The sequence below is a fragment of the Aquarana catesbeiana genome, linkage group LG09, assembly GCF_042186555.1.
Source record: "Aquarana catesbeiana isolate 2022-GZ linkage group LG09, ASM4218655v1, whole genome shotgun sequence".
Classification (NCBI taxonomy): domain Eukaryota; kingdom Metazoa; phylum Chordata; class Amphibia; order Anura; family Ranidae; genus Aquarana; species Aquarana catesbeiana.
Window position 1 is genome coordinate 284,614,131 of NC_133332.1, and position 25,097 is coordinate 284,639,227.

Genomic DNA, 25,097 nt, shown 5'->3' on the forward strand with positions numbered 1-25,097 from the left:
GCTACCGGCCATGAGGAACACTACGACACAGGCTGAGACCCGGTCGTATGCGACCTCGCAAGACGTTTAACTCGCAGGGCCAGCCCCTGTCCAATGGGGCTATGTTGCGGCCGACCTAGCGCTCGCTGGCCAGACTGGGGTGACCACTGGATCAAGGGTCCAACCCGTCGCCCAGCCCGGCAGTTGATTGTAGATCTCACCGGAAAAAATCCAGGAAAAAGAGAAAATAAGAAACAACAAAAAATTTCCCAGGACCAGAGATCCCAGCAGGGAACTAAGTAGGGAGGGGGTTATATACTGACGGAGGACAGCCCATGGGCGTAGCCAGGGGTTGTTTTTTTGTTCTGCCTAGTCCTATTCCTGCGGAGATGATATAACCCTACTGTTCTAAATAAAGAAGGCTGTGTCTGTCAATGAACGAATGAGAAAAGTGGGTTCAGTAGGGTTAATTATGTTAAGGAATAGGGCATTGTCTTTATGATTTTCAATTACTAAATCCACTGAAATAAAATTTTCCTTTGATATTTTGCGAGAGTTTTTTGTGACATTTTGACATACCAGTCTTTTTTCTTTAATATTTTCTTGTGCATTTGGTCATATTTCAGTATGATTTTAATCATTATGTTTTCACCTTTGTCAGTCAGTTATATACTAATAGATTCATATCTAGAAAGAGTCTACAAACTTTCCAACTCACTATTGCCTAAACTGTAGTCTTAGTCAGTGGCTTTTTTCGCATTCTCTTTTTTATAAAATTTTCAATAAAACTTTTCTACATTTTTTTGTGAAATCATATGTTGGCTGACACCTGAAGCTTCTTTCTATGCATTTCATATACAGGGTTTTTCTTGCTGTTTGCATCCCCATTAGGAAGATTCACTCTCTCTAATTTAGTTTTCCCCTACAGTACTTTTTCTGTAACACTGGATGGACCTCTGATGGCCAGCATGATTCAACCCAATTCCTCTGAGCCTAAATTGTCCATAATCTGCCCCAGCCTGTGACTGAACAGTAAAAGTAGAATAGGCAACATTGATGAGCTCATCTTTCTGCTGCTCTGCTTTCTCTTCCTATCCGCATTCTTTTTGTCAGCATAAAAACTAGGGCTGTTTCTGATTAAAATTTTCGTGTTAATCGATTTTTTAAAATCGATTAATCGACTAATTTCGATTAATTATAACGCACATACAGATCCAACTACTTTTAGCTGACATCATACGTAGCTCCTCCCCCCGTACGCGTTACGTTCAATCAGAACTTCCTCAGCGGGGCGGGGCTATGTCATCAGCCTACAGTCTATTTAAATAGCACCGTTGTGCATCAGGGGGACCGATGAAGAGCCAGGAGACATCCATCACCTGCTGAGACAGCAAAGTGTCAGCTCTTTGGAAAAAAAGTGCCCTCATCATAAATGTTTCTTGATTGCTGGATAACCAATCAATGGCAGGTCATCATCAAACTGACTTACAGCCTGGAAAGCCCTTAGATATGTTGATTTTCATAGCCAAGTCCAGGATTTACATAGATGTTTATCTGAATCGTTAGGATCTGTCTTCCTCAATTTATGATTTCACAGACATCAACGTCACCGGACTCCTCCCCCTTCCCTTCATTAGCAGACGGAGGCACTTGAGGAAGGGGGGAGGAGTCCGGTGATGTTCGTGATGTCACCAGATCTCCGACAGAACTCCTTGAAGACCTGGAAGCCGGCGGAGAGGTGAGTACCGATCAAAATAATTTTGATCGATCAAAAAAATTAACGATTAATCGAGGAATCAATCTTTAATTTTCCCAGCCCTAATAAAAACTGATTGACTCTTTGTATTGCTTTTTTTTTCACACTCCAGCTCTGCTATACAGAGATTGCAAGAGGCTAATATCAGTCATTGCACTGTTTGCATGTTAAAAACATTTAATGATGAAATAATGATTACAAAGCTGCAATAATGTATGTCTTATATCTGCCTAGAGTTTAACTTTAACTGCAATAAAAGCAAATTAGGTCACAGAATTGGCTATATTGTGTGGCAAAAATCTTGTAACAAAATACTGGTTAAATAGATTTTTAAACTTTTAACAAGAACAGCAGTTCACATTCAGTATATGCATTTCAACAGCATATATAGCTGTTTCATGTTGAGTTTTAAAACTTGCTAAGATTCACTAAAAACTCAAAAAAAGTATTACAGTGATCTAAACATTTCACAAATGCCTCTTGTCATCAGTAAATTTTGATATGCACCTATACACAAGTTTTTATATCCAATTGAGAAAAAACTTTTGAGCATGTTTGTATCAAGAACACACTCATTGCAATTGCATATTTCTTTTGCAAGGTTGGGGACATACAAATTTCAAAATAATAAACTGCAGCTTAGATTTTCAAATCTCTATCAATTTCTTAGGTAGGTGGTCAAGGGTTGTCATTTTCTAGAAAAATGATGGAGTTGCTCATATGTTAACTATTTTCTAATAACAAAGAGCGCAGAGGCTTGAAAAATAAAATGCACGCAGATAGAGCAGACTTTTTTTTAGTTTTACATGCCTACAGTCCTCTGACGTGGCGCTCAACGAGAAGCAGCATCTGGCTGCTATGGCCATTATCCCTTTTTGCACATATCAGTGACCCCAGCTGTGTGGAGCTTTCATGAGCGCTTGGATCGTTTAAACGATTGTACCCCCCGATCCTTACCATTGTATGCTCCCTTTTCACTGTATTTCACCGCCCTCGCTGACCACGTTGCAGGGAGGCTGTTCTGTTATCCCCTGTGTTCGTCGCAGGGGGAATTGTATGGGGCCCCTTATATCTACAGAGAATACCTGAGCGGACTTTACTCTCCTGAGGAAGCGGTGAATACCGCGAAACCGGTCGAGAATCCAAGTCATTGTTACAATCTCTGTTACCACTGGATGCAATTCATGCGGTTGTATATATTGCCTTGTCCTGTATTGCAACTGTATATGTCATTGCATTATTGTGTTATATACATTCTTTTAAAATGGATTTCTATTAAAAATATAGTTTTTATCCTATTATCTCCTCTTCACCCTTTTGTACTAATACCCTACTACCTTCAGTACCGAAATAGTCCCCTGTGTTTTTCCCTGTGTGTGGGGGGTTGGGACACCTGCCGACAGAAGCAGCGAACTGCGGCACTCCCTACTCCCTGCCTTCTTTTGTAGTAGATTGTTGGGATGATGGTACTTTATACTTGATAACTTAACTATTTAAACGTAGGCGCTCTGTCCTATTAAAAAACTTTTGAGCATGTTTGTATCAAGAACACACTCATTGCAATTGCATATTTCTTTTGCAAGGTTGGGGACATACAAATTTCAAAATAATAAACTGCAGCTTAGATTTTCAAATCTCTATCAATTTCTTAGGTAGGTGGTCAAGGGTTGTCATTTTCTAGAAAAATGATGGAGTTGCTCATATGTTAACTATTTTCTAATAACAAAGAGCGCAGAGGCTTGAAAAATAAAATGCACGCAGATAGAGCAGACTTTTTTTTAGTTTTACATGCCGGCGCTACAAACATCCAGGGCAGCAAATACACCATTGCCCAGTTAAACAGTTTGCTAGATTTTGGCACACACATTTTGACAATAGATTGCCCTTTCAACACGTCTGTTTTGCATAAACACAGAAAACAATGAATGTCATGTCTATGAAATAAATCTCAGAAAATAATAAAAAGATGTTTGGCTATAGTGAAATCTGTTTTGCAAGGGAGATCTCTTAGAACCAGTGGTGCAACAATGGCCATAGCAGCCCACATGGCTGCTATGGGTCCTGGGGGTTGAAGGAGCACCATTGTTAAGACAATACAATTTTAACATATAAAATCTTTGTGTGTAGAGACAAGTGCAGGAGTACTAACAATTATATCATAATATAAAAATTGTGATGGTTCTTTTTTTATAATGCAACTACTTTTTGTTTTTTAACTGACTACTACACCACCTCTTTCAGCACTTGCCTTCTAGGGTAATGGAAGGGGTTGGATGGCTTAGGATTTAGACTGAGGCCCTGAGATCTGAAATGCTAAAAAAGACAGGTAACTTATGGACATCTCTCTTTTTGACAACGCAGCCGCAGTGCTCCTTAACTTAACCCATATGTCTAGTAAGAGATACCGTAAGTCTTTGTTGAAACATCTTCTGAATGCTGCCAGGGCATGCATCCCCAGCATGTGGAAACAACAATCCCCACCTATGGTATGGCAATGGTTAGCCAGAGTGAGCGATATTCAACAGATGGAACACTTGACCCCTGCCCTCAGGGACAAGATGGAGGAACACAATGCACAATGGCTGTACTGGGACTTGTTTTATTTCTCAGATGAATATTTGACCTACTCCTACACTGAGATTACTCCCCTATGGGAATCAGACTTTTTGGTCCGTCGACCCTGCTGATGCTCCCCACCTTCCCTTCCCTTTTCCTTTCCCTTTTTTCTTCACCACATAGTTATATAGTTACTGCGTTTTTCCTAGACACCTTGCGTGCTGACTTCTATCTCTCAAAATTAAGAAAAACACTACTTGCTATGCGCTGACCTTTGTTGTAACTGCTTTGGGGCTTGGACATGGCTGCCCTATACCATATAAGGTTTTTAATTAACCCCCCACCCCACCTCATGGTAGTTTTGTGCCTACCAGCCTGTGCCATTTTCTCAGTATGTACTTGGCAGTCATGTTTTTCTATGTGACTTCCTCCACAACACAGGATATGCAGTGCCTTGAAAAAGTATTCATACCCCTTGACATTTTCCACATTTTGTCATTTTACAACCAAAAAAGTAAATGTATTTTATTGTAATTTTATGTGATAGACCAACACAAAGTGGCACATAATTGTGAAGTGGAAGGAAAATGATACAGTTTTCAAAATGTTTTACAAATAAATATCTGAAAAGTATATTCAGCCTCCTAAATCAATACTTTGTAGAACCACCACAATTACAGCTGCAAGTCTTTTTGGGGTGTCTCTACCAGCTTTGCACATCTAGAGAGTGCATTTTTGCCCATTCTTCTTTGCAAAATAGCTCAAGCTCTGTCAGATTGGATGGAGAGCGTCTGTGAACAGCAATTTTCAAGTCTTGCTACAGATTCTCAATTGGATTTAGGTCTGGACTTTGACTGGACCTTTCTAACATGACTATGCTTTAATCTAAACCAATGGTCTCAAAACTGCGGCCCTGGGGCCAGATGTGGTCCTTTGCTTGCCTTTATTCGGCCCTCGAAGAATTCTTTTTGCCACTGACACCAACAATTGGGCATAATTCCTGCTGCTGACACCAACAATGGGGCACAATTCCTTCCACTGACACCAATGCTGGGGCACTATTCTCCCCACTGACATCAACTATTTCTCCCCCTAATACCAAAGATCAGGTAATGTTTACTCCCACTGGGCACAGTCTGGCCCCCCTAAAGTCTGGAGGACCGTAAACTGACCCTTTCTTTAGAAAGTTTGGAGACCCCTGATCTAAACCATTCCATTTTAGCTCTGGCTGTATTTTTAAGGTCATTGTCCTGCTGGAAGGTGAAACTCTGCCCCAGTCTCAAGTCTTTTGCAGACTCTAACAGGTTTTCTTCTAATGCCGTGTACACACGGGCGGACTTTTCGACCGGACTGGTCCGACGGGACGAATCCATCGGACAATCTGACCGTGTGTGGGCTTCATCGGACCTGCAGCGGACTTTTTCGGTCGAAAATCAGACGGACTTTAGATTTGGAACATGTTTCAAATCTTTCCGACGGACTCGAGTCCGGTCAAAAAATCCGCTTGTCTGTATGCTAGTCTGACAGACGAAAACCGACACTAGGGCAGCTATTGGCTACTGGCCATCAACTTCCTTATTTTAGTCCGGTCGTACATCATCACGTACGAATGCGTTGGACTTTGGTGTGATCATGTGTAAGCAAATCCGTTTGTTTGAAAGTCCGTCGGAAGTCCGTCGGACCTTTGATGCCGAAAAGTCCACCCGTGTGTACACGGAATATGATTGCCCTGTATTTGGTTCCATCCAACTTCCCATCAACTCCGACCTGTCCCTGCTGAAGAAAAGCATCCCCACAACATGATGCTGCCACCACCATGTTTCATGGTGGGGATAGTGTGTTCAGGGTGATGTGCAGTTAGTTTTCCAGCACACATAACATTTTGCTTTTAGGCCAAAAAGTTCAATTTTGGTCTTAGCTGACCAGATCACCTTCTTCCACATGTCTATTTTTGCAAACTGCAAACAGGATTTCTTATGGCTTTCTTTCAACAATGACTTTCTTCTTACTACTCTTTCATAAATGCCAGATTTGTGGAGTGCATGACTAATAGTTGTCCTGTCTGTGGACAGATTCTCCCACCTGAGCTGTGGATCTCTGCAGCTCCTCCAGAGTCACCTCTTGGCTGCTTCTCTGATTAATGCTCTCCTTGCCTGGCCTCTAGCTTAGGTGGACGGCCATGTCTTGGTAGGTTTGCAGTCGTGCCATACATTTTCGGTTGATGGATTTAACAGTGCCCTGTGATATGTTCAAAGCTTGGGATATTTTTTTATAACCTAACCGCTGCTTTAAACTTCTCCACAACTTTATCCCTGACCTGTCTGGTGTGTTCCTTGGCCTTCGTGATGCTGTTTGTTCACTAAGGTTCTCTAACAAAGCTCTGAGCGCTTCACAGAACAGCTGTATTTATACTGAGATTAAATTACACACAGGTGCACTCTATTTACTAATTCTGTAAGCAATTGGTTCCACTACAATTTAGTTAGGGGTATCAGAGTAAAGGGGGCTGAATACAAATACACACCACACTTTTCAGATATTTATTTGTAAACAATTTGGAAAACCATTTATCATTCCTTCTACTTCACAATTATGGGCCACTTTGTGTTGATCTATCACATAAAATCCCAATAAAATACATTTACTTTTTGGTTGTAAAATGACAAAATGTGGAAAATTTCAAAGGGTGTGAATACTTTTTTAAGGCATTGTACTCACCGTGGATTCCACGGCCAACTGGAAGGAACCTGGTCTATGGCTTAAACTCTGTCTTTAAACCCCCTGTTTGTACTTGTTTATTGCATTACTGTTGATGGTTATCATTGAGAGCGGACTGTCATGTCATACTACATTGTCATGTTGCATACCTTAAATAAAGAATAAAAATAAAAAAAAGACAGGTAAGCTACTGAGGACAGAATAGTCAGCTGGAAAATTAATGTTAAAAGTAAATTCCCTGCACTAATGCCCATCTTCCCTGACAACGTCTGTCCACGGCTCTGGTCTCTAGTAATGTACTGACTATGCTGACAACTCTCCTGTTACCTGGCCATGATATAGCCATACTTTATGGTAACATCAGTGACAGTAGAGAGGTAGCTGTGGAGCTCAATCAAAATTTTGCTATGGAGCCCAATGATCTGTAGTTATGCTACTGCTTAGAAACCTATGAGCAGCACAGACAAAAAGACAAAATTAAAATGATCATTGAAGAATGTTGTCAGTGTTAAAACATGTAGGAGGAAATATAAGATAGCTTTATACCCAAGGAATGTGCCGCGGTGGTTTTGGAGCTGAAGAACCGACCAAGTCCAAGGTCTCCTAATTTCACAACTCCTGTTGCTGTGATAAAGACGTTAGCAGGTTTTATATCTGTAGGAAAGTAGTAAAAATTAGTTTAACATGACCATATTTTGTAAAATTAAAATATAAATTGGCCCCTTGTACAGTTGTTTAATGTGCTTAAGGACAGGAAGCATTGATAATGTACCAAGAAATCCAAGCATCAGTTTTATTAACAATGGCATAGATTTCTCACCTACCTACTTTTTTCTTTTTGTGCAATACTGATTGTTCCTCTAACACAATTTTCATCCCAAAACACAAATCTGACAAATAGTCCAACACTTTTATTATCCAGTATCCAGTACAAACCATAGCATAAATGCAACTGTTGGGCTCAATAAACGTGAAGGCAAGAATGCTTTAGGAGCTTCTTAGAAATGAGACAAAAGCCACGTAAAGTGGTGCTCAAGTAACACACATATATATAAAATATAGGAATAGTGAAGTGTTTTTATTTATAGAATAGAAATAGAAAATAAAGCAAATGTAGTCCCAGAAAATCAACTATACAACATAGCACTAGTACTAAGTGTTGCAGCCAGCTCAATGGAATTGTTGCTGGAACTTCAAATAAACTGACAAAGAAAAAAGTGGAAGAGCACAGTCAACCATAATGTGGTAAATAAATACTGATTTATTAAATAAAACATAACAGTAATACACTTGCAAGGATTTGGGAAGCAAGGCAAGAAGGAGAATTGCGCTCAAATCAGTCTCTACACATCCTTTGCCCCTAGCATGACAAGTAGTTTGGGATACTGTCGTAGTAAGGCCTCATGCACAGGGGCACCTGGAGCCATGCAACAGAAAATTCAGGTATATATGTGAATTTTACATTCTAAGGCCCCAAATGCCCATGTGCATGAGGCCTAAAACATGCTAGTCTTCACAGGTCTATGCATGAAGTGCATAGACCTGTGTTGACAATCCTGGCTGCACAAAGCTTGTTTTAACATACACTATATTGTCAAAAGTATTGGGGCACCTGCCTTTTACATGCATATTAACTTTAATGGCATCCCAGTCTTAGTCCATAGTATTCAATATTGAGTTGGCCCACAGCTTCAACTCTTCTGGGAAGGCTGTCAACAAGGTTTAGGATTGTGTCTATGGGAATGTTTGACAATTTTTTCAGAAGCGCATTTGTGAGGTCAGGCATTGGTGTTGGACGAGAAGGCCTGGCTCGCAGTCTCCCCTCTCATTCATCCCAAAAGTGTTCTATTGGGCTGAGGTGCAGGCCAGTCAAGTTCCTCCCCCCCAACTCGCTCATCCATGTCTTTATTGACCTTGCTTTGTGCACTGGTCCAAATCATTTGGTGGAGGAGGGGATTATGGTGTGGGGTTGGGCTTGGCCACTAAATTTTGGACAATTTCATGCTCCCAACTTTATGGGAACAGTTTTGGGATGTTCCAACATAACTGCACACCAGTGCACAAGGCAAGGTCCATAAAGACCTTTATTGAGGGTGGACCAACTCAATATTGAACCCTACAGACTAAGACTGGGATGCCATTAAAGTTCATGTGCATGCAAAGGCAGGTGTGCCAATACTTTTCACAATATAGTGTAGCTTGTTTCAGCACATCAGCATCCCTATCCGCCAGCCATAGTGGGCCAACAGATGTGTAGAGACTGAATAGACCTGTATTGACAATCCTGGCTACACAAACTCAAGAGCATGCAGAGATCATAGTACATATTTCAAGAAAAACTCTCAGGATTACCTTGATTTAGCACAACGGCATTCCCAGCCACTAGCCATGGCAGAGGTGAGGGATCTGTAGAGAATGAGTGGAGCAGACAGCTCATACTTACTTTGCTTTCACAGCAGCATCTGTATGTGTATTACCAGCAAGAGATGACAGCAAGAGAGGGTCTTGCTGCATGACAACATGCTGCCCAATGGGCACTTTGTGGGCCCTTGCATTTTCCCAGTTAGTACAAATGGTGCATCCACCCCTGGGGCTACTTAGCATGCGGGAGAGAGTGCAAGACATGTACTGTGGTGGAAGGCAGCAAAAGAACAAATCACCCTAACTCAACTACCTGTATATGCAAACAGACCTCTATAGGCAAACTGACAGTTGGAACTTTTGGCCAGGAGGTTGAAACTTTCTGTGCTCTATTTTTTGCACCCTTGGTTGAGATAAGAGTTTGTGTTATGTGTTTGCAAAAAATAAAAGTGGAAAAGAAATCTCCTAAACTGCCTATGGATTGTTCTTTGTGTTGTGCAACTTTGTCATTTAGTACTAATCACAAAACAGATATTGATCAGATGGTAAAGTACATAAACTAAGAAGCGCTGCTCAATAAAGGGACACTTATTAATCAGGACAACTTAGACTAACAAGATCCGATTGTCAACATGTTAACTCTCTACCTTTCCAGTTTCAAGTTCAAACTCTACAAAGACTAAGGTAAGGCTCTAAGCCTGTGCTCTGATATCCCTATAACTTCAAAAAAAGCTATGTTATGCTGACCAAAGGATTTGTCCTTTGCTCTGCACCATTCCATACGAGAGAGCAGACTTGGAAACAAACCTCTCTAGGCACTTTAAGAGCATTACAAGCTTGATCAGGTAACTTTCACAAAAAAGGGAAGTCATGTGTCCCAATGCCCTAAACACAACATGAATTCAAAACTCTGATCAATGCTTTTGTATTCTACACTTCACAGCTAGGCTGTGCAAAGACCTTCAGCAAGGAATCAAAACACATCATCCTCTGACAGTTTCATCAGGTCCAATCAGAGCTAAGCTTCAAAGACTGGATGAAACAAAAATGTTCAGAGGTAACAGGATGAACAGACGGCGGCAAAAAACAAGTTTCTTAACTAGCTCAGTGCTGGTGACTTGTGACATTTCAGTGCCTGAAACCAGGGCAGTATTAACGTTCTAATATAAAAATAAGAATCTCCATCTTGAGCAATTATTTTATTAAGTGTTAAATACGGAACAAATGTGCTATGGGTTTAATCAATATTGTTTCCTTTATTTCTACAATGTTCTGCAGTTGCATTTACTATATAACTTAACCACATATTGTACAAACTGGAATTAAAGTAGATTTAATTGGGCTTTTTACAATTTGATTCATGCAGCATAGATAACACTGCAAGGATATATAATGTCTCCACAGAGTTATGTATGCTGTATGAATCAAATGGTAAAAATCAGAATTAAATCTGTAGTGACACAAAAGTTAATTATACAAAAAGCAGACATTTGTAGATTATATAAATATTCACAGCTTCAGAAAATATACATTTACTATCATTAAAGCTATGTGTGATTTTAGATTAGTATTTACCACTTTACCACTTTGTCACATGTGGATCCTGCAAATATATCTGGCTCCACCATGCTGGGTGAGAACTGCTCGTGTAGAGATTTATTTTTTCATCTTTCATTTTATTTTTGCTTCTTCAAAACTTTGTACTGGACTAGTTTTGATAGCCCTTTATGTTGACCCTACACAGCTCGAATTTTGGTTAACTCCTGATGAATCTCTCAAAATTTGAGATGTGGGTGGCCCTATTGGCACCAGAGAGCTTGAGAGACTTTGCTCTGAAAATTGAAGGAGAGGAGTGGAAAATTCTTGCCTGAACTGTGATTGCAACCATTTAGATGCAGTTTGGGTTTTTTGACAGCTACAGAGCACAGACAAGCAGATACAGGAGAAACACCCACTTTTGGCACAGTGCTGGGGGTGCGCAGTTGGGGGCTTTCTTGTTTGCTCATCACCATGGCCATCTGCTGCATTGTGCTGGACAAAGGTGTCAAACTGGACAAAGGTGTCAAACAGTCTCTCGGATTACACTGGGAGTCACTGGGTGTGACAGCCAAGTCCTGCTCTCCATTCATTTATGAATTAACCACTTTCTGATCAATGTACGTATATAAAAGTTTTTGGGAAGTGGTGCTCATATCTGGGTCATAGCTGTAGCTGCAGTCCAGATAATATTCTCAGCTGGTGATTCTCTTAAAAGTAAAAGTAATACAAGCAGCTATACAGTAGCTTGATCACTTTTACAAGCATAGGAAATACCCCCGCCTTTCCCAGGCCAGTTGCATTGGATGTATTGTACAGAATGAGAGGATCTTCCGTTGTTCTCCTTCTCTGTGGCATCAAAAACCAGGAGCAGCAAGGATTTTGCCACTTCTGGTTTTGGTTTGTTTGTTTACAAGCAGTTAGTGGCTTGTAAAGCATCTAGGCGTTCTAAGTAATTTTTAGCAAAAAAAAAAATGCTGATTTTTATATGTTTGTGAGAAATGTCAGAATTGGCCTGATTTTGAAGTGGCCAAAGCTGCAGTTCTACCTTCTTTAGATGCAGACAAGCAAAGAGAGTGTTTCCACCGCTCAGGCTGACACTGACCCAGGTGTAAGTAGAAGTTTCAGAGCAGAAGAGTTCCAGGTGCTGGCTGAATGCTAGGCAAAGCAGGCTTGAATGGAGGAGAAGATTTGGATGCCGCACACTGGATGTAGTCAAAAAACTTCACTTTATTGAAAAAATGGGATCATCAAAACAACAAGACTGTCATGCAGAAAGTACAGGTAAGTTGACGCGTTTCGCACTCAGGACTGAGTGCTTACTCATAGCTCATAACTCAGAGCTATGAGTAAGCACTCAGTCCTGAGTGCGAAACGCGTCAGCTTACCTGTACTTTCTGCATGACAGTCTTGTTGTTTTGATGATCCCATTTTTTCAATAAAGTGAAGTTTTTTGACTACATCCAGTGTGCGGCATCCAAATCATCTCCTCCATTCAAGCCTGCTCTACCTTCATTAAAATTTTACTGGTATGTGTAAAGTGTACAAAATAAAAGGTTTTAGTTGTCCTTGGATCAAAAGGTGGTAACCCTAGGGCTGGTGGATAGCACCTTTCATATCTGCACCTTGGCCACTGTACATGTGGTTGTATAAGCTCCATCTGTGTCAGCTCAGGAGTGGGGCATACTTTGGCATTTTCTCCTTGGGTGCTAGAGGACCTTGTCTTAGCACCAGATAAAAGTCTGAGTTAAAAAAAATAAGCTGCAATCGGTTTTTCCATCAATATTTATTTTTGTCATTTAATTATGGAATGTGAGCAGACTTTATGGTTGCATAACACGGAGTGTCTGCTATTGAATTTATTAGCCAGAAATTCCTCTTCTGCACACTTCTCTTATTTAGTCTTACACTGTTATTAGGGCCCTGTATTCCATCATTTCCAGACTTTGGTTTGCCCAACTGTCATCCGCTGTCATGTAAGAATACTGTAGTGGTTATTGAAAGTACTCCCATGGGGCATGGGGCAGGTGGGCATGGCGTAGCCTATTAATCAAGAAAGTGAAGCCCTAGTAATAAAGAAAATCTAATCAAGGAAGCATGTAGAGGGAGTAATTCTGGCTCATAAAGGTAATAGCCAACACCTTGAAGTACCAGGTCTTAGGTGGAATTTTACTTTTAAAATACATGTCACATTAAAGTGGATGTAAACCCGAAAAATGTATTTATTTATTTTTTATGTCATAATGTAGAGTATAAGATTTCCTATCATTTGTGCCCAGTCTTGGCACACAGAGTTAATCCAGCTCTGTGCAATCCTATTTTATTGTTCAGTGAGATAAATCTTGACAAACAGAGAAAAACTTCAAATCCTGTCAAATCCTCCCCCTTGCTGTGAGTGACAGGTGATTTACATATCTCGTGCACTAGCCTAAGAGACATGCATTATTTTTTAATTCCCTCCCCCACTCCTTTCTTCAGCAGCTCTGCAAGGATTGGCTGTTCCGCACCTCAGCATGATTTGGCATGCTAAAGTCATGTGGTTACTTTCCTGTCTTTTCACTGGATGTTAGAGATCATAGCAGAAGTTCAGTGTTAGAAATACACAGAAGAAAATGCATATTGACAAGGGAAGTGTAGAGGGGCGGGGAGTCTACTGACATTACGACTCCACCCACCGAGCTCCAGACAACAGACCCGCCCACAGAATCTGCAGTTTTTAGGCTCTCATAACAGACAGAGGGGAGACATTTGACAGGTAAAGAATTATGCAGGAGGCATGTATATCCTTATAGATAACACTTATGGCAGTAGTTTAGAAAGGATGACATTGGGTTTACATCCACTTTAATGGCAATAGGACAAGGGGCAACATTGACACAGCATACTAGAAAAAGTAGGCAGAAATGTTATAGTTATAGTAAAGTCATTTTGCAAAGAATAGGAGTAGGGTAATGGAAAAAGGTAAAGTATATGTGCAGCCATTTTTGGACAAAGTAGGGAAGGGTTAGAATCCCTGTCAAATGTATATAACTGTCTGTGCCCCTTCTAGATAGATTTTAACTATCTATATGTCCTTGTGACTAGGGATGAGCTGGGTTTGGATCCGAACTCAGTCTGAATTCAATTTGCCCCAAACCTGTGGAAAGCTGTCACATGATCGCATCTCCACCAACCCAATGAGCTGAGGGAGTGAGATTTTAGTGGACCTATGTTTGAGTGAATCACACAAAAATGAACTACCTGTGCGTTGTAGTGCATTGAAAAAAAGTTAGGGGTCTATATAAAGGTCTATTATGATGTGATGGCAGCTAATTTAAAATGAATGAGCTGCCTTAAAGCAGTAAACCCACTGATTTAACTGTTTCCGAAAAAGGCATGATCTCAATGGAACTGTCAAGCCATCAAATGACTGCTGATTATTTTATTGCAATGCATGCAACAATGCACTGCAAAGGTCTAAATACTGCATTAGTGTTTTTACATTTAGAGAATTGTGGTTCCAGTGGGATTTTGTTAAAGCGGAACTAAAGTTCTACAGTAGCCATCAGCAAGCAGGCAGGCTCTTTATTGCAAAAAAGACATATACTGTTTCTTCTGCAATAAAATCCACTTACTTGCCTACTTGCTGTCTTCTTTGGCATAGCTTACTTTGCTGGCACGGTCACTATGTGCTGGGATGACTGATTCCTGCATGCACAGGAGTGATGTCATCCCACATCAGCCAATGAAGATGGCTGAAGATCAGCACACCGCAGAATATGCCGATGGGGATCTTTAAACAAAGGTAAGTTTAGCTCCACTTTAGGGGAACAATTTCAATATTAATAGCTTTGCACAGTATGCCAGTCCTGCACATTAATGCAATTAATAAAAACATAAATAATACAAATAAGTCTAATGTTATCCAGTTTTGATGCCTATGATTTACTATTCATTTGTTCTGTTGTCTGCTTAGAAAAAGCTATGAGGTTGCTGTTTGATAAGTAGTTATATGCAGTAAGCATAGAGAAGCCGCTGTGCTCCTGTATAGGCATGCAGGATTAGGTGTTTACTCTTCAGGATGAACAGGTCATGGCTGGATATTGAGATTACCTCTGTGCATGATCCGGCGGGAATGCATATGTTCCACGGCACTGCACGACTGCACAAAATACTTCCATACAGTTCTCTCTGGTATTAATCGCTTCTGTTTCTTAAAATACTGTAAAGAGAAGGAAAACAATCCTTGTCACAAGATAGAGTTCAAGTAGGTAAAAAAGGTGAAAGGTCAATGGAGAAAAAGTGGAAAATTAATGCATACCACGTCTAGAAGGGTTCACAGAGAGCAGAAGTGAGACACCAGAAAGGGAAAAAACATGAATAACAGAAAAAAAGAAACCCCTGAAAATCTGAAGGTGTGCATTAAATAGGAACTAAAAATATAAATGGCTAAAAAAAGTCAAAGGCAGAAAAAATGGCCCCCGAAAACACACACATTCTCTTTTAAAATGTGAGGGAAGAATCAGAAATGATACATTAAAACCTATGTTTACCTAAAACAAAACAAAAAAAAAAAAAAAATCAGCACAAGGGACATTACTTACCTTCAGTGAGATGTTTCTTATGCTTCTGTGTCCTCCTTTCACAGAAATCCTCCTCCTCTGATGCCCCCCCCTCCCTCCTACCCCATCTCTGTATTCTACCAGTGTGACAGGAATTATTAGAATTAAGAGGCTGTGATAGGCCCTCATCAAGAGTGCCTAACTATGCCCACCTCCTCCATTCATAGAAGTAGTTATTACAGTTTCTATCAATGAAATGCAATCTATGATTTGAGGGGACAGACCTATCATCCACTCATCCTCCATTCATAGTCATTGTTTCATTTAGGAGGTTTGAACTTCTCCCACACTGAGCTGGGATCTGTGAACTCTTCTATGGTAATGCCCCGTACACACAATCAGAAAATTGTACAGAAAATACCACTTTCGAATCGATCGTACAATAATCGGATCGTTAGTACAGAGCTTTCGAGAGCCAATCATGACAGTTCATCCGATATTATTCTATTGGACGTGCACAAAAATTTTTTTCGTACGAAGCCAGATCGTACGATTTTCATTTAATCAGTATAGCTATCGTTCGAAAATGCAATACAAATGCATTACAACACATAACATCACTTTCGAATTTTTTTTCTGTCGTACGGGAATTTTCGTGACTTTAGTAAACTCATCAGATTTGATCTGAGATTAGCATGCAAAAAAAAACGGATGATCATTCGTCCGATAATCTCATCGTGTGTACGGGGCTGTGTAACTAATCCTTGCCCTGGACTATGCTGGAAGGGTATCAGAGGGACTTTGTCCTTGGAGCTGACACTCAGGAGCACGTTTCATACAAGGTAACAAATGAACACAACCCAGATGGTCATATAAGGTACTCCATGCAGGAGTTTTGGCGCGTTTCGCAGGGACAATGCCCGGCACTTACTCGGTCTTCAGGAACGCTCGGCTTGCTAGCCACTGGAGGTGTCGGGAGGACTTAAAGGCCTTGGCTGGGTATTAGCCACAAGCTGTGACAGCTCGTATAGCTGGAAAGCCTTCAATGTATGTGGTGGTGGATTCACGGTGTCCTTGGAAATATTGAAGATCCCTCATAGGGTGGTTCACCATTTACTCCCCGCTGGGAAGCATTATGGAAGAGACTTTCATATATTTTCATTTAAGTTCTTATTTAAGTTTTACACATTTTTATTTTTTCTGCTGTATTTGTTGGCTCACTTATCATTATTGTAATATTCATGACATTCACTTATTTGCTGAACTGGTTACCTTTGTTTCACTCAACAGGTTACTTTTCACAGGATTCATTTGTTTACTGCATTTAACCGCATCTGTATTTTTGATCGCCCTTTTTTAGTTCAACATTGTAGGGTTTTCATTTATTTTTTATTTCAAACTAATCAACAGGTTTACTTGCTCTCTAGATCACATTTGTGCCTATTTCATTCACTATTAGCGCAGCTTCGTTTTTTGGTTTCTTATTTGTATGGTGTGTATTTCACTTTTGAGTTGCAGCTTTTTTAGTTGTCCTACCAGTGCAGTTTTTTTCTTTAACATTGTTTCATTCATGGAAGCTGTAGTAACAACTACTGGGAATAGAGGATCTGGGTGGTAGGAGGGGGCATAGTCAGGCACTTTTGATGAGTGCTCAGCATAACCCATTCATTCTGTCAACCCCAACCCACTGTATGATTCTCTGACCATGGGGGGTAGGGGGGGGGGGGGGCATTGAAGGAGGAAGATTTCAGTAAAAGGAGGACACAACTGCACAATGAACACATTTCATTAAAGGTAAGTAATATCCCTTGTGCTGATTTTTTTGTATTAGGTAAACAGGCTTTAAGTAAGAACCGAATGTATAAAATTACACACAAACACTTTTGAGGACAGAATCATATTTCTCAAAAAAACACCAATAATGAATAAACTTCCTTATACAACTTACAATACAGCTAATAAAGTGCAATGATTAATCTTCTTTATAAAACCAATAATTTCACTAATCTCTTTGTACTACAGTCCCACAGTAAGTACTTCAGAAACAATTCTAGACCATCCCCAGCCTTGAGAGCTAACCTAACCCATTTACCACATCCACTGAATCAGCTTCGTAGAACAAAACTCGCTCTGACAGGTGGAGATGCCTTTTCACTGTAATGAGCATCTCTTGTCTTAATTACCTTCAACAACATATTTAATGCCTTAGAACCACAAACTGTGACAAATGGACCACTCGCCTGGAGCAAACTCTGAAAAATACATTATGAGCTTGTATAAAACACCAAAAGCTCACTGGAGCTTCTAAAGCGGCCCTCCTATCATTCACAAAGATTATATAAAAAGAAAAAGTAGAGCAAGTAGAAATGACAGCTAATGCAAGGTAAATAGAACAATTTTTCTGCAAGTATAACTAAATCTATTGAAGAACTTGAATAGTAGGAAGCCCAGCAATTGCACAATCATGAAGAAAATGTCTGTTTGCCTGTTTTGCCTGATTCATAGTTTCAGCCTGTTGGTATAACCCCTGTTGGTTCATTTTTTTCCACCCTTGGGCAGATTTAATTTCACTCCCTGTTCCATAGCCAAGACAGGAAGTGAACGGAAATCCCTGCAAATCAAGGAAATCCCTTGGGGCCCCCCAATTCACCAGAACTAGGATCCTCATTGGAAGATTTCCCCTTTACTACTTTTCTGGGGACAACCCAAAATTTGGGAGGTTTTTTTTACTTTCACTTTCTATGAAAACGGTAAACAGGACAAACTGAGAGGGCGAGTCTTCACAACGGAGAAACAGATAGCAATAATCCATTTCCTCTCTGTCCAAAATTAAAAAAGTTTTATATTTAAAAGGAGAAGTCCAGCCTGAGCTCATTCTGAGCTCCTATGGGCCACAGGAGTGCAATTTGTTTTGCACTCCTGTGACCCGTTTTTCAGCAGAGAGTGGTCTGAAGTCCGCTCTCTGCTGACGTCACCAAGATCAATCCAGGCACCGAATCATCCCGACTCTGGAAGTCTGGATCCGCCAGGTGCCTGGACTGATATGGCCACTGAGATGGCCACTCCCCATCCTTCCACAGCTCAGCGCTCCAATGAGTGTGGAGGAGCAGAGCAGGAAAGATGCTGACTGACAGGCAGCAGCTCTCCACTTGGAGAGGTGAGAGAACCAAGCCATCGGCGGTGTTTGATGGCTTGGTTCTCAGTGAAGAGGCGCAGGGGGGCAGATGCAGCATCGGACCGATGCTGCATCCACCTAGGTAAGTACGATTATGGGATAAAAAAATCCCATACTTCTCTTTTAACCACTTCCCGACTGCCTTATGCTGATATACATCAGCAGAAGGGCACGTACAGGCAGAATCACGTACCTGTACATTTCCCTTTAAGATGCGGCTTGCGGGCGCGCCCGCGGGGAGCTTCGTGAGCGTGATTGCAGGTCCCGCAGACACGATGTCCACGAGGATACCTGCAATCGTCTCACGGAGAGGAAGAACAGGGAAATGCTAATGTAAACAAGCATTTCCCCCGTTCTGTCACTGATCACCGCTCCCTGTAATCGGGAGCGGTGATTAGTGTTGTGTCACACACAGCCCCTCCCCCCCACAGTTAGAATCACTCCCTAGGACACACTTAACCCCTACAGCACCACCTAGTGGTTAACCCCTTCACTGCCAGTCACATTTACACAGTAATCAATGCATTTTTAATTGCATTGATCGCTGTATAATGAATGGTCCCAAAATCGTGACAAAACTGTCCAATCTGTCCGCCATAATGTCACAGTCACGATAAAAATCGCTGATCATTGCCATTACTAATAAAAAAAAAATGAATAAATAAAAATGCCATAAAACTATCCCCTATTTTCTAAACGCTATAACTTTTTCGCAAACCAATCAATAAACGCTTATTGCGATTTTTATTTACCAAAAATATGTAGAAGAATATGTATCGGCCTAAACTGAGGAAAAAATGTTTTTTATATGTTTTTTGGGGATATTTATTATAGCAAAAAGTAAAAAATAATGCATTTTTTTCAAAATTGTCGCTATTTTTTTGTTTATAGCGCAAAAAATAAAAACCGCAGAGGTGATCAAATACCACCAAAAGAAAGCTCTGTTTGTGGGAAAAAAAGGACGTCAATTTTGTTTGGGAGCCACGTCGCACGACTGCGTAATTAACAGTTAAAGTGACGCAGTACCAAATCGCAAAAAGTGCTCTGGTCTTTGGCCAGCCAAATGGTCCGGGGCTTAAGTGGTTAAACTATCTATTGAGAAAAGGCACAACAAATGTGTGAATATATACAGTATATATATATATATATATATATATATATATATATATATATATATATATTACCAAAAATATTGGGATGCCTGCCTTTACACACATGAACTTTAATGGCATCCCAGTCTCAGTCTGTAGGGATCTATATTGAGTTGGCCAACCCTTTGCAGCTATAACAGCTTCAACTCTTCTGGGAAAGCTGTCCATTGTCTATGGGAATGTTTGTTTGACCATTCTTCCAGAAGGCATTTGCGAGGTCAGGCACTGATGTGGACGAGAAGGCCTGGCTCACAGTCTTTGCTCTAATTCATCCCAAAGGTGTTCTATCAGGTTGAGGTGAGGACTCTGTGCAGGCCAGTCAAGTTTTATATGGTGACTTCCATCACTATCATCCACAAGGCGGTTGAAAAACAGTTGTGGCTTATATCTAAAGTGAGGGGTCAAGCTCACTGATGCAAGTAGGTAGGTAGATGATAGGTCTAAGAATCTGGTAAGAGGATATATTTGCCCTGATTTCCTATGGAGAGCACTGGGTGAGAACATTCTCACTTGGTTGTGTATCACTTTTATGGAGTCTTCTTTGAACACTTAATTTCTTATAATTTTTCTTCTATTGTGGATTTTAATTGATATATTCATATTACTTATCATGTAATTTATGGAAATTTAAGGACTTTTTTGCTTTTATTCATATAGATATACATCTATATATACATATATAGATATACACGCATACTGTATATTTATATTGCTTGGTAATATGATTGCTGGACTATCCTATGGTGAAAATAGCTCAGTTTTATTCAAGACTAATAATTGTCACCTGCTATAATATACTGGATGGGGAACATTACAATAGTAGAGTAAAGAGTAGTGTGTGAACAACAATCTTTAAAGAATTACTGCAATATGGTGATAAACATCCCTTATTGGGAGTGACTTAAAAATATGGAAAAGAGGGTTGAGAAATATTACTATTGGAATGGGAAAGCTAGGAGAAGCTACCTAGAGGGAAGGAACCCATGAAAGACTGGAAGCAGCAGGGCTGAAGATGGTCAGAGTTAACAGCAATTATGAAGGAAATAAGCAGACCAGTGTCCAGCTATTTGTGGATATTGGGGGTTATTTACGAAAGGCAAATCCACTTTGCACTACAAGTGCACTTGAAATTGCACTGAAAGTGCACTTGGAAGTGCAGTCGCTGTAGATCCGAGGGGGACATGCAAGAAGAATAAAAAACAGTATTTTAGCTTGCACATGATTGGATAATAAAATCAGCAGAGCTTCCCCTCATTTCAGATCTACCCCTCAGATTTACAGTGACTGCACATCCAATTGCACTTTAAGTGCAATTTCAAATGCACTTTGCACTTGTAGTTTGCACTTGTAGTGCAAAGTGGATTTGCCTTTCGTAAATGTCTCTCTCAAAGCAGGCTTACCTGTAGGTATTATTATTATACAGGATTTATATAACGCCAACAGTTTGCACAGCGATTTACAATGTAAAAGGGAGACAGTACACTTACAAAACAATAAAATACAAGAGGGTTAAGAGGGCCCTGTCCATAAGAGCTTACAATCTAATCGTGGTAAGTGGCAAGTGGTATAAAAGTGGTAAGTAGCAAGTGGTATAAAAGGTTGTAACTGTGGGAGATGAGCTGATGGAAGTGATAAAAGATTAGTTTGAGGCGTGATAGGCTTCCCTGAAGTGATGGGTTTTCATGGATCGCCTAAAGCAGGGATCTCCAAAATATGGCCCTCCAGCTGTTGTGGAACTACATGTCGCATGAGGCATTGTAAAACTCTGACATTCACAGACATGACCAGGCATGATGGGAATCATAGTTCCTGAACAACTAGAGGGCCATAGTTTGGAGACCGCTGGCCTAAAAGGAGCCAGAGATAAGCCAGACAGATTGAGGTAGAGAGTTCCAGAGGATGGGAGAGGCTCTGGAGAAGTCATGCTGATGAGCATGGGAGAAGGAGACAAGGGAGCTTGAGAGCAGAGGTCTTGAAAGGAGCAGAGAGGACAGTTTGGGTGATTTTTGGAGACAAGATTAATCTTGTAGCTTGGGGCAGAGTTGTGAATGGCTTTGTATGTTGCTGTTAGTATTTTGAATTTAATTCGCTGGGCGATCGGAAGCCACTGTAGGGATTTGCGGAGAGGAGTGGCAGACACTGAGGGGTTGGTAAGGTAGATGAGTCTGGCAGCAGCATTCATGATAGACTGCGGTTTCCCACACTGCTCCTATTCGCACATTAGTGATGTGGTAAACCTCCTTGCATGACAGGTTTCACTCAGGCTCCCAGTCTGACTGTGGACATCAGCGGCTGTGGCTCCTCCTGCCTCTCCAATGGCTTTGTTCCCCACATCTACAGAGGCTCTCTCCCCCCAGCCTCCAGCAGTTCAAAACCATCCACTGTACCCCCTCCCCATCACCCAGTCCCGCTATACAAGATTACCGCTGTCAGACGTCAAAAAACCAATTCATCGGTCCAGGGATTTGAAATCCTGGCAACTTTCTTTCCTTGCAGTACTGACTGAACTGCAGTACTGACTACAGCTTCTGATTGGTCAGTGCTGTCCACAACCAATGACCAATTAGAATCCCGGTAGTCCGTACTGTCAGCACTGCAAGGAGAGGAGAGAAAGCCGTGGGGATTTCAAATCCCTGGACCAGTGAAGCTGTTTTTCGGCGTCTGACAGTGGGGGGTGGTGGCAGTCTGGTACAGCGGGACCAGGGGGCGTGGGGAGGGGGTCCAGTGGATGGCTGGAACCACTGGAGGCTGGGGGAGAGAGCCACTGGAGATGCGGGGAACAAAGCCATGGAAAGAGCAGGAGGAGCCCAAGCCGCAGCCACAGATGTCCACAGTAGGATCGGAAGCCAGAGATGGCAGAACCCGTCATGCAGGGAGGTTTCCCACATCGCTCCTGTGTGAACGCAGGCTCTGAGTAGGGAAACTCCTGTCTATTGGTCTCCAGCAAGGCATGGATACAAGGTTTCCTCCCAAGACTCTTCAAAGCTTCTTGACTTTAGAAATCAATCTGAGTGTTACCAATCACAGAGAAAACAGAAAAAAAAATATTTCTCCGCTCAGGTTTGATTGGACCACCTGCCTCTCCTCAACATAGTACATGTCTAGACTTTGTACATGCTTCTATTATGCATAGTTGAAAAGCAAGCTATGTGAACACTGAACATCTTGTATTACCTACTATTTTTTACTCGAGTCAGGATAACAGTGAACAGGCCTTATATAATAAAACTGATCTTTCCTGCATCAGGGTGTTTTAAGACCAAATTGGAAACTTCTGTTTGCATTAGATAGATTTGCCATTAGTCAGTTCTATCTTCATATCTGGAATATAAGCAGGAATGGATCATAGAATCAGCACTTAAACTCAGAAGGATCTTGCTTAAGAACTACATTGCTTGCTCATCTGGAAGTACCTATTGTTTGAGAGCGAAGGATGTATTAACTGTTACAGTGCCAAGCAAACAATTCCTAGAGACCATAATGGTTCTGTATGCAATTAAAGCTTTATATGCCCTTTATCCTCAACCATAGCTTATTCATAGAAACACTGATGATTGGTAATAATTTAATATTCTATAATGTTTAGCAATATTCTTTGTGACATAAGTGCTCTCTGAAGCATATTCAAAATGCTAAACCATATGCAGAGCACTTAGAAAATACATTCCTCTTAGGTAAAATTGAGCTCTATTGTCCTTACTTTAATCATTTGAGAAAGATCTCCCGCATCTGCCAGTTCCAGGACAATATTCAACTCATTGTCTTCAATGAATGAGTCCAGATACTTAATAATGTTTGGGTGGTTCAATTGCTGTATTAAAAAAAGACACACAAAAAATATATATATGAACAGCAGATAATATAATAAAATAAACTCAATCTGACTAATGGTTGGAAAAAATAGATTTGAATTCTGATTACCATTACTATTTTAGACAAAAGAACTTTCATTAAAAAAAATGTCCCTCAGCTAAAAACCTACATGGCCATAACCATTCTACATTTTCATATACTAAAGTGCAGTGTGTTGGAGCTAGGCAGGACTTTCAGAGAATCTCAGTGCAGTAAAAAAAAAAAAAAAAACAACAGTGCACCACAACATACAGAGCAATTGCATCTGTGTATTGTGGTGTGCAGCAGTGGACTGTATGCTTTGGGGTGCAATTAACAATGAATGGCAACACACATACACAGCGTATTGCCTTGCACACCTTAAAGCTGAATTGCAGCAATTCACTTTGTAAAATATGTTGTCTTACAATGGGTTATGTCCAACAAGGCCATGCCACTTTATGGAATTTACTCTTAAATTTGCATCTGAATTTTTTGCAGCTATTACTATACTCCTGGCACTTTGACAGGAGAGGCACTGCCTTCTTAAACACAGCATCTCTGCTCTTCCCTCCTCTCTTTCTGCCCATTCACAGAAGGCTTTGTATTTTGTGAATGGGCTCACATAATAAAAGGTGCTCTGGGATTGGATGGGGGGGGGGGGGGCACAGTGGCTACATACAGCTCTGCAGCTGCAGGACCAGAAGGTCCAGCATTTCATTAAATGTAATGTTTTTGTTTAATACATGGCTACCTTGTACAGTGGTGTTTTGTATCTGCCTAGAATTCAACTTTAATTAGACAATCAAAAATCTTTTTATATAGTTCAAAATCTTATTACAAATTCCTATAGCCTGAATGTGCAACAAAAGAAAAGAAAGGGGTTTTAAAAGTAATTAAAAAAAATGCAGTACTTTATCCTCCTGTAGTTACACAACTTAGCCTTAAGGGACAGTTTTACAGTAATCAGGTTTTATGTTTGTAACTCCCAAGACTCTTGATGGTTGCTTAAAGAGTAACTCCAATTTTGTTAAAGGTAAGATCACCCGGATGTTTTTTTTCTTATCTATGTACTGTACATTGCAAGGGTTTTAACAAACTTTGTTGCTGATTCCTACCTTTTGCTATTCTGAAGAAATCCTTGTGTATTTCTCTGTGCCCAAGGGCTGGATGAATATGTATGGGAGTGGTTTTATAATTATCAACCAGCTACTGCACCTGCAGTGTCTTACCAAAAATGAAATTTTTGTTGCAGGGGCTGCCAAAAATCTGCCTTTATCTTAGTGCAGACTTCTGGGAAGATCAGCGAGCCAATCACACAAGCAGGAAATTATGTTTCTGGGGGGAGTTCTGTATGCATTCTGTGTAGCCATATTGCATTGCATTTTACAGAAAATGACAGAGCTGCAGATTGAAAAGGAAAGGTAATTTTAAAAACACCTCCAAATAGCCACATTGCATTGCATTTTACAGAAAATGACAGAGCTGCAGAT

The 25,097-nt window shown here is 40.6% G+C and overlaps 1 protein-coding gene across 3 annotated transcripts in view; it reads right to left on the reverse strand.

Annotated features, from left to right (window-relative positions):
- NEK6 (NIMA related kinase 6) overlaps nt 1-25,097 on the reverse strand; it is a 374,972-nt gene that overhangs the window by 89,826 nt on the left and 260,049 nt on the right. For all 3 annotated transcript variants that reach the window (XM_073600366.1, XM_073600368.1, XM_073600367.1), the window contains exons 5-7: nt 23,474-23,584; nt 14,999-15,107; nt 7,556-7,663 (exon numbers count right to left, since the gene is read on the reverse strand). In XM_073600366.1, the coding sequence (XP_073456467.1) occupies nt 7,556-7,663; nt 14,999-15,107; nt 23,474-23,584 (328 nt within the window). The remainder of the gene's footprint in view (nt 1-7,555; nt 7,664-14,998; nt 15,108-23,473; nt 23,585-25,097) is intronic.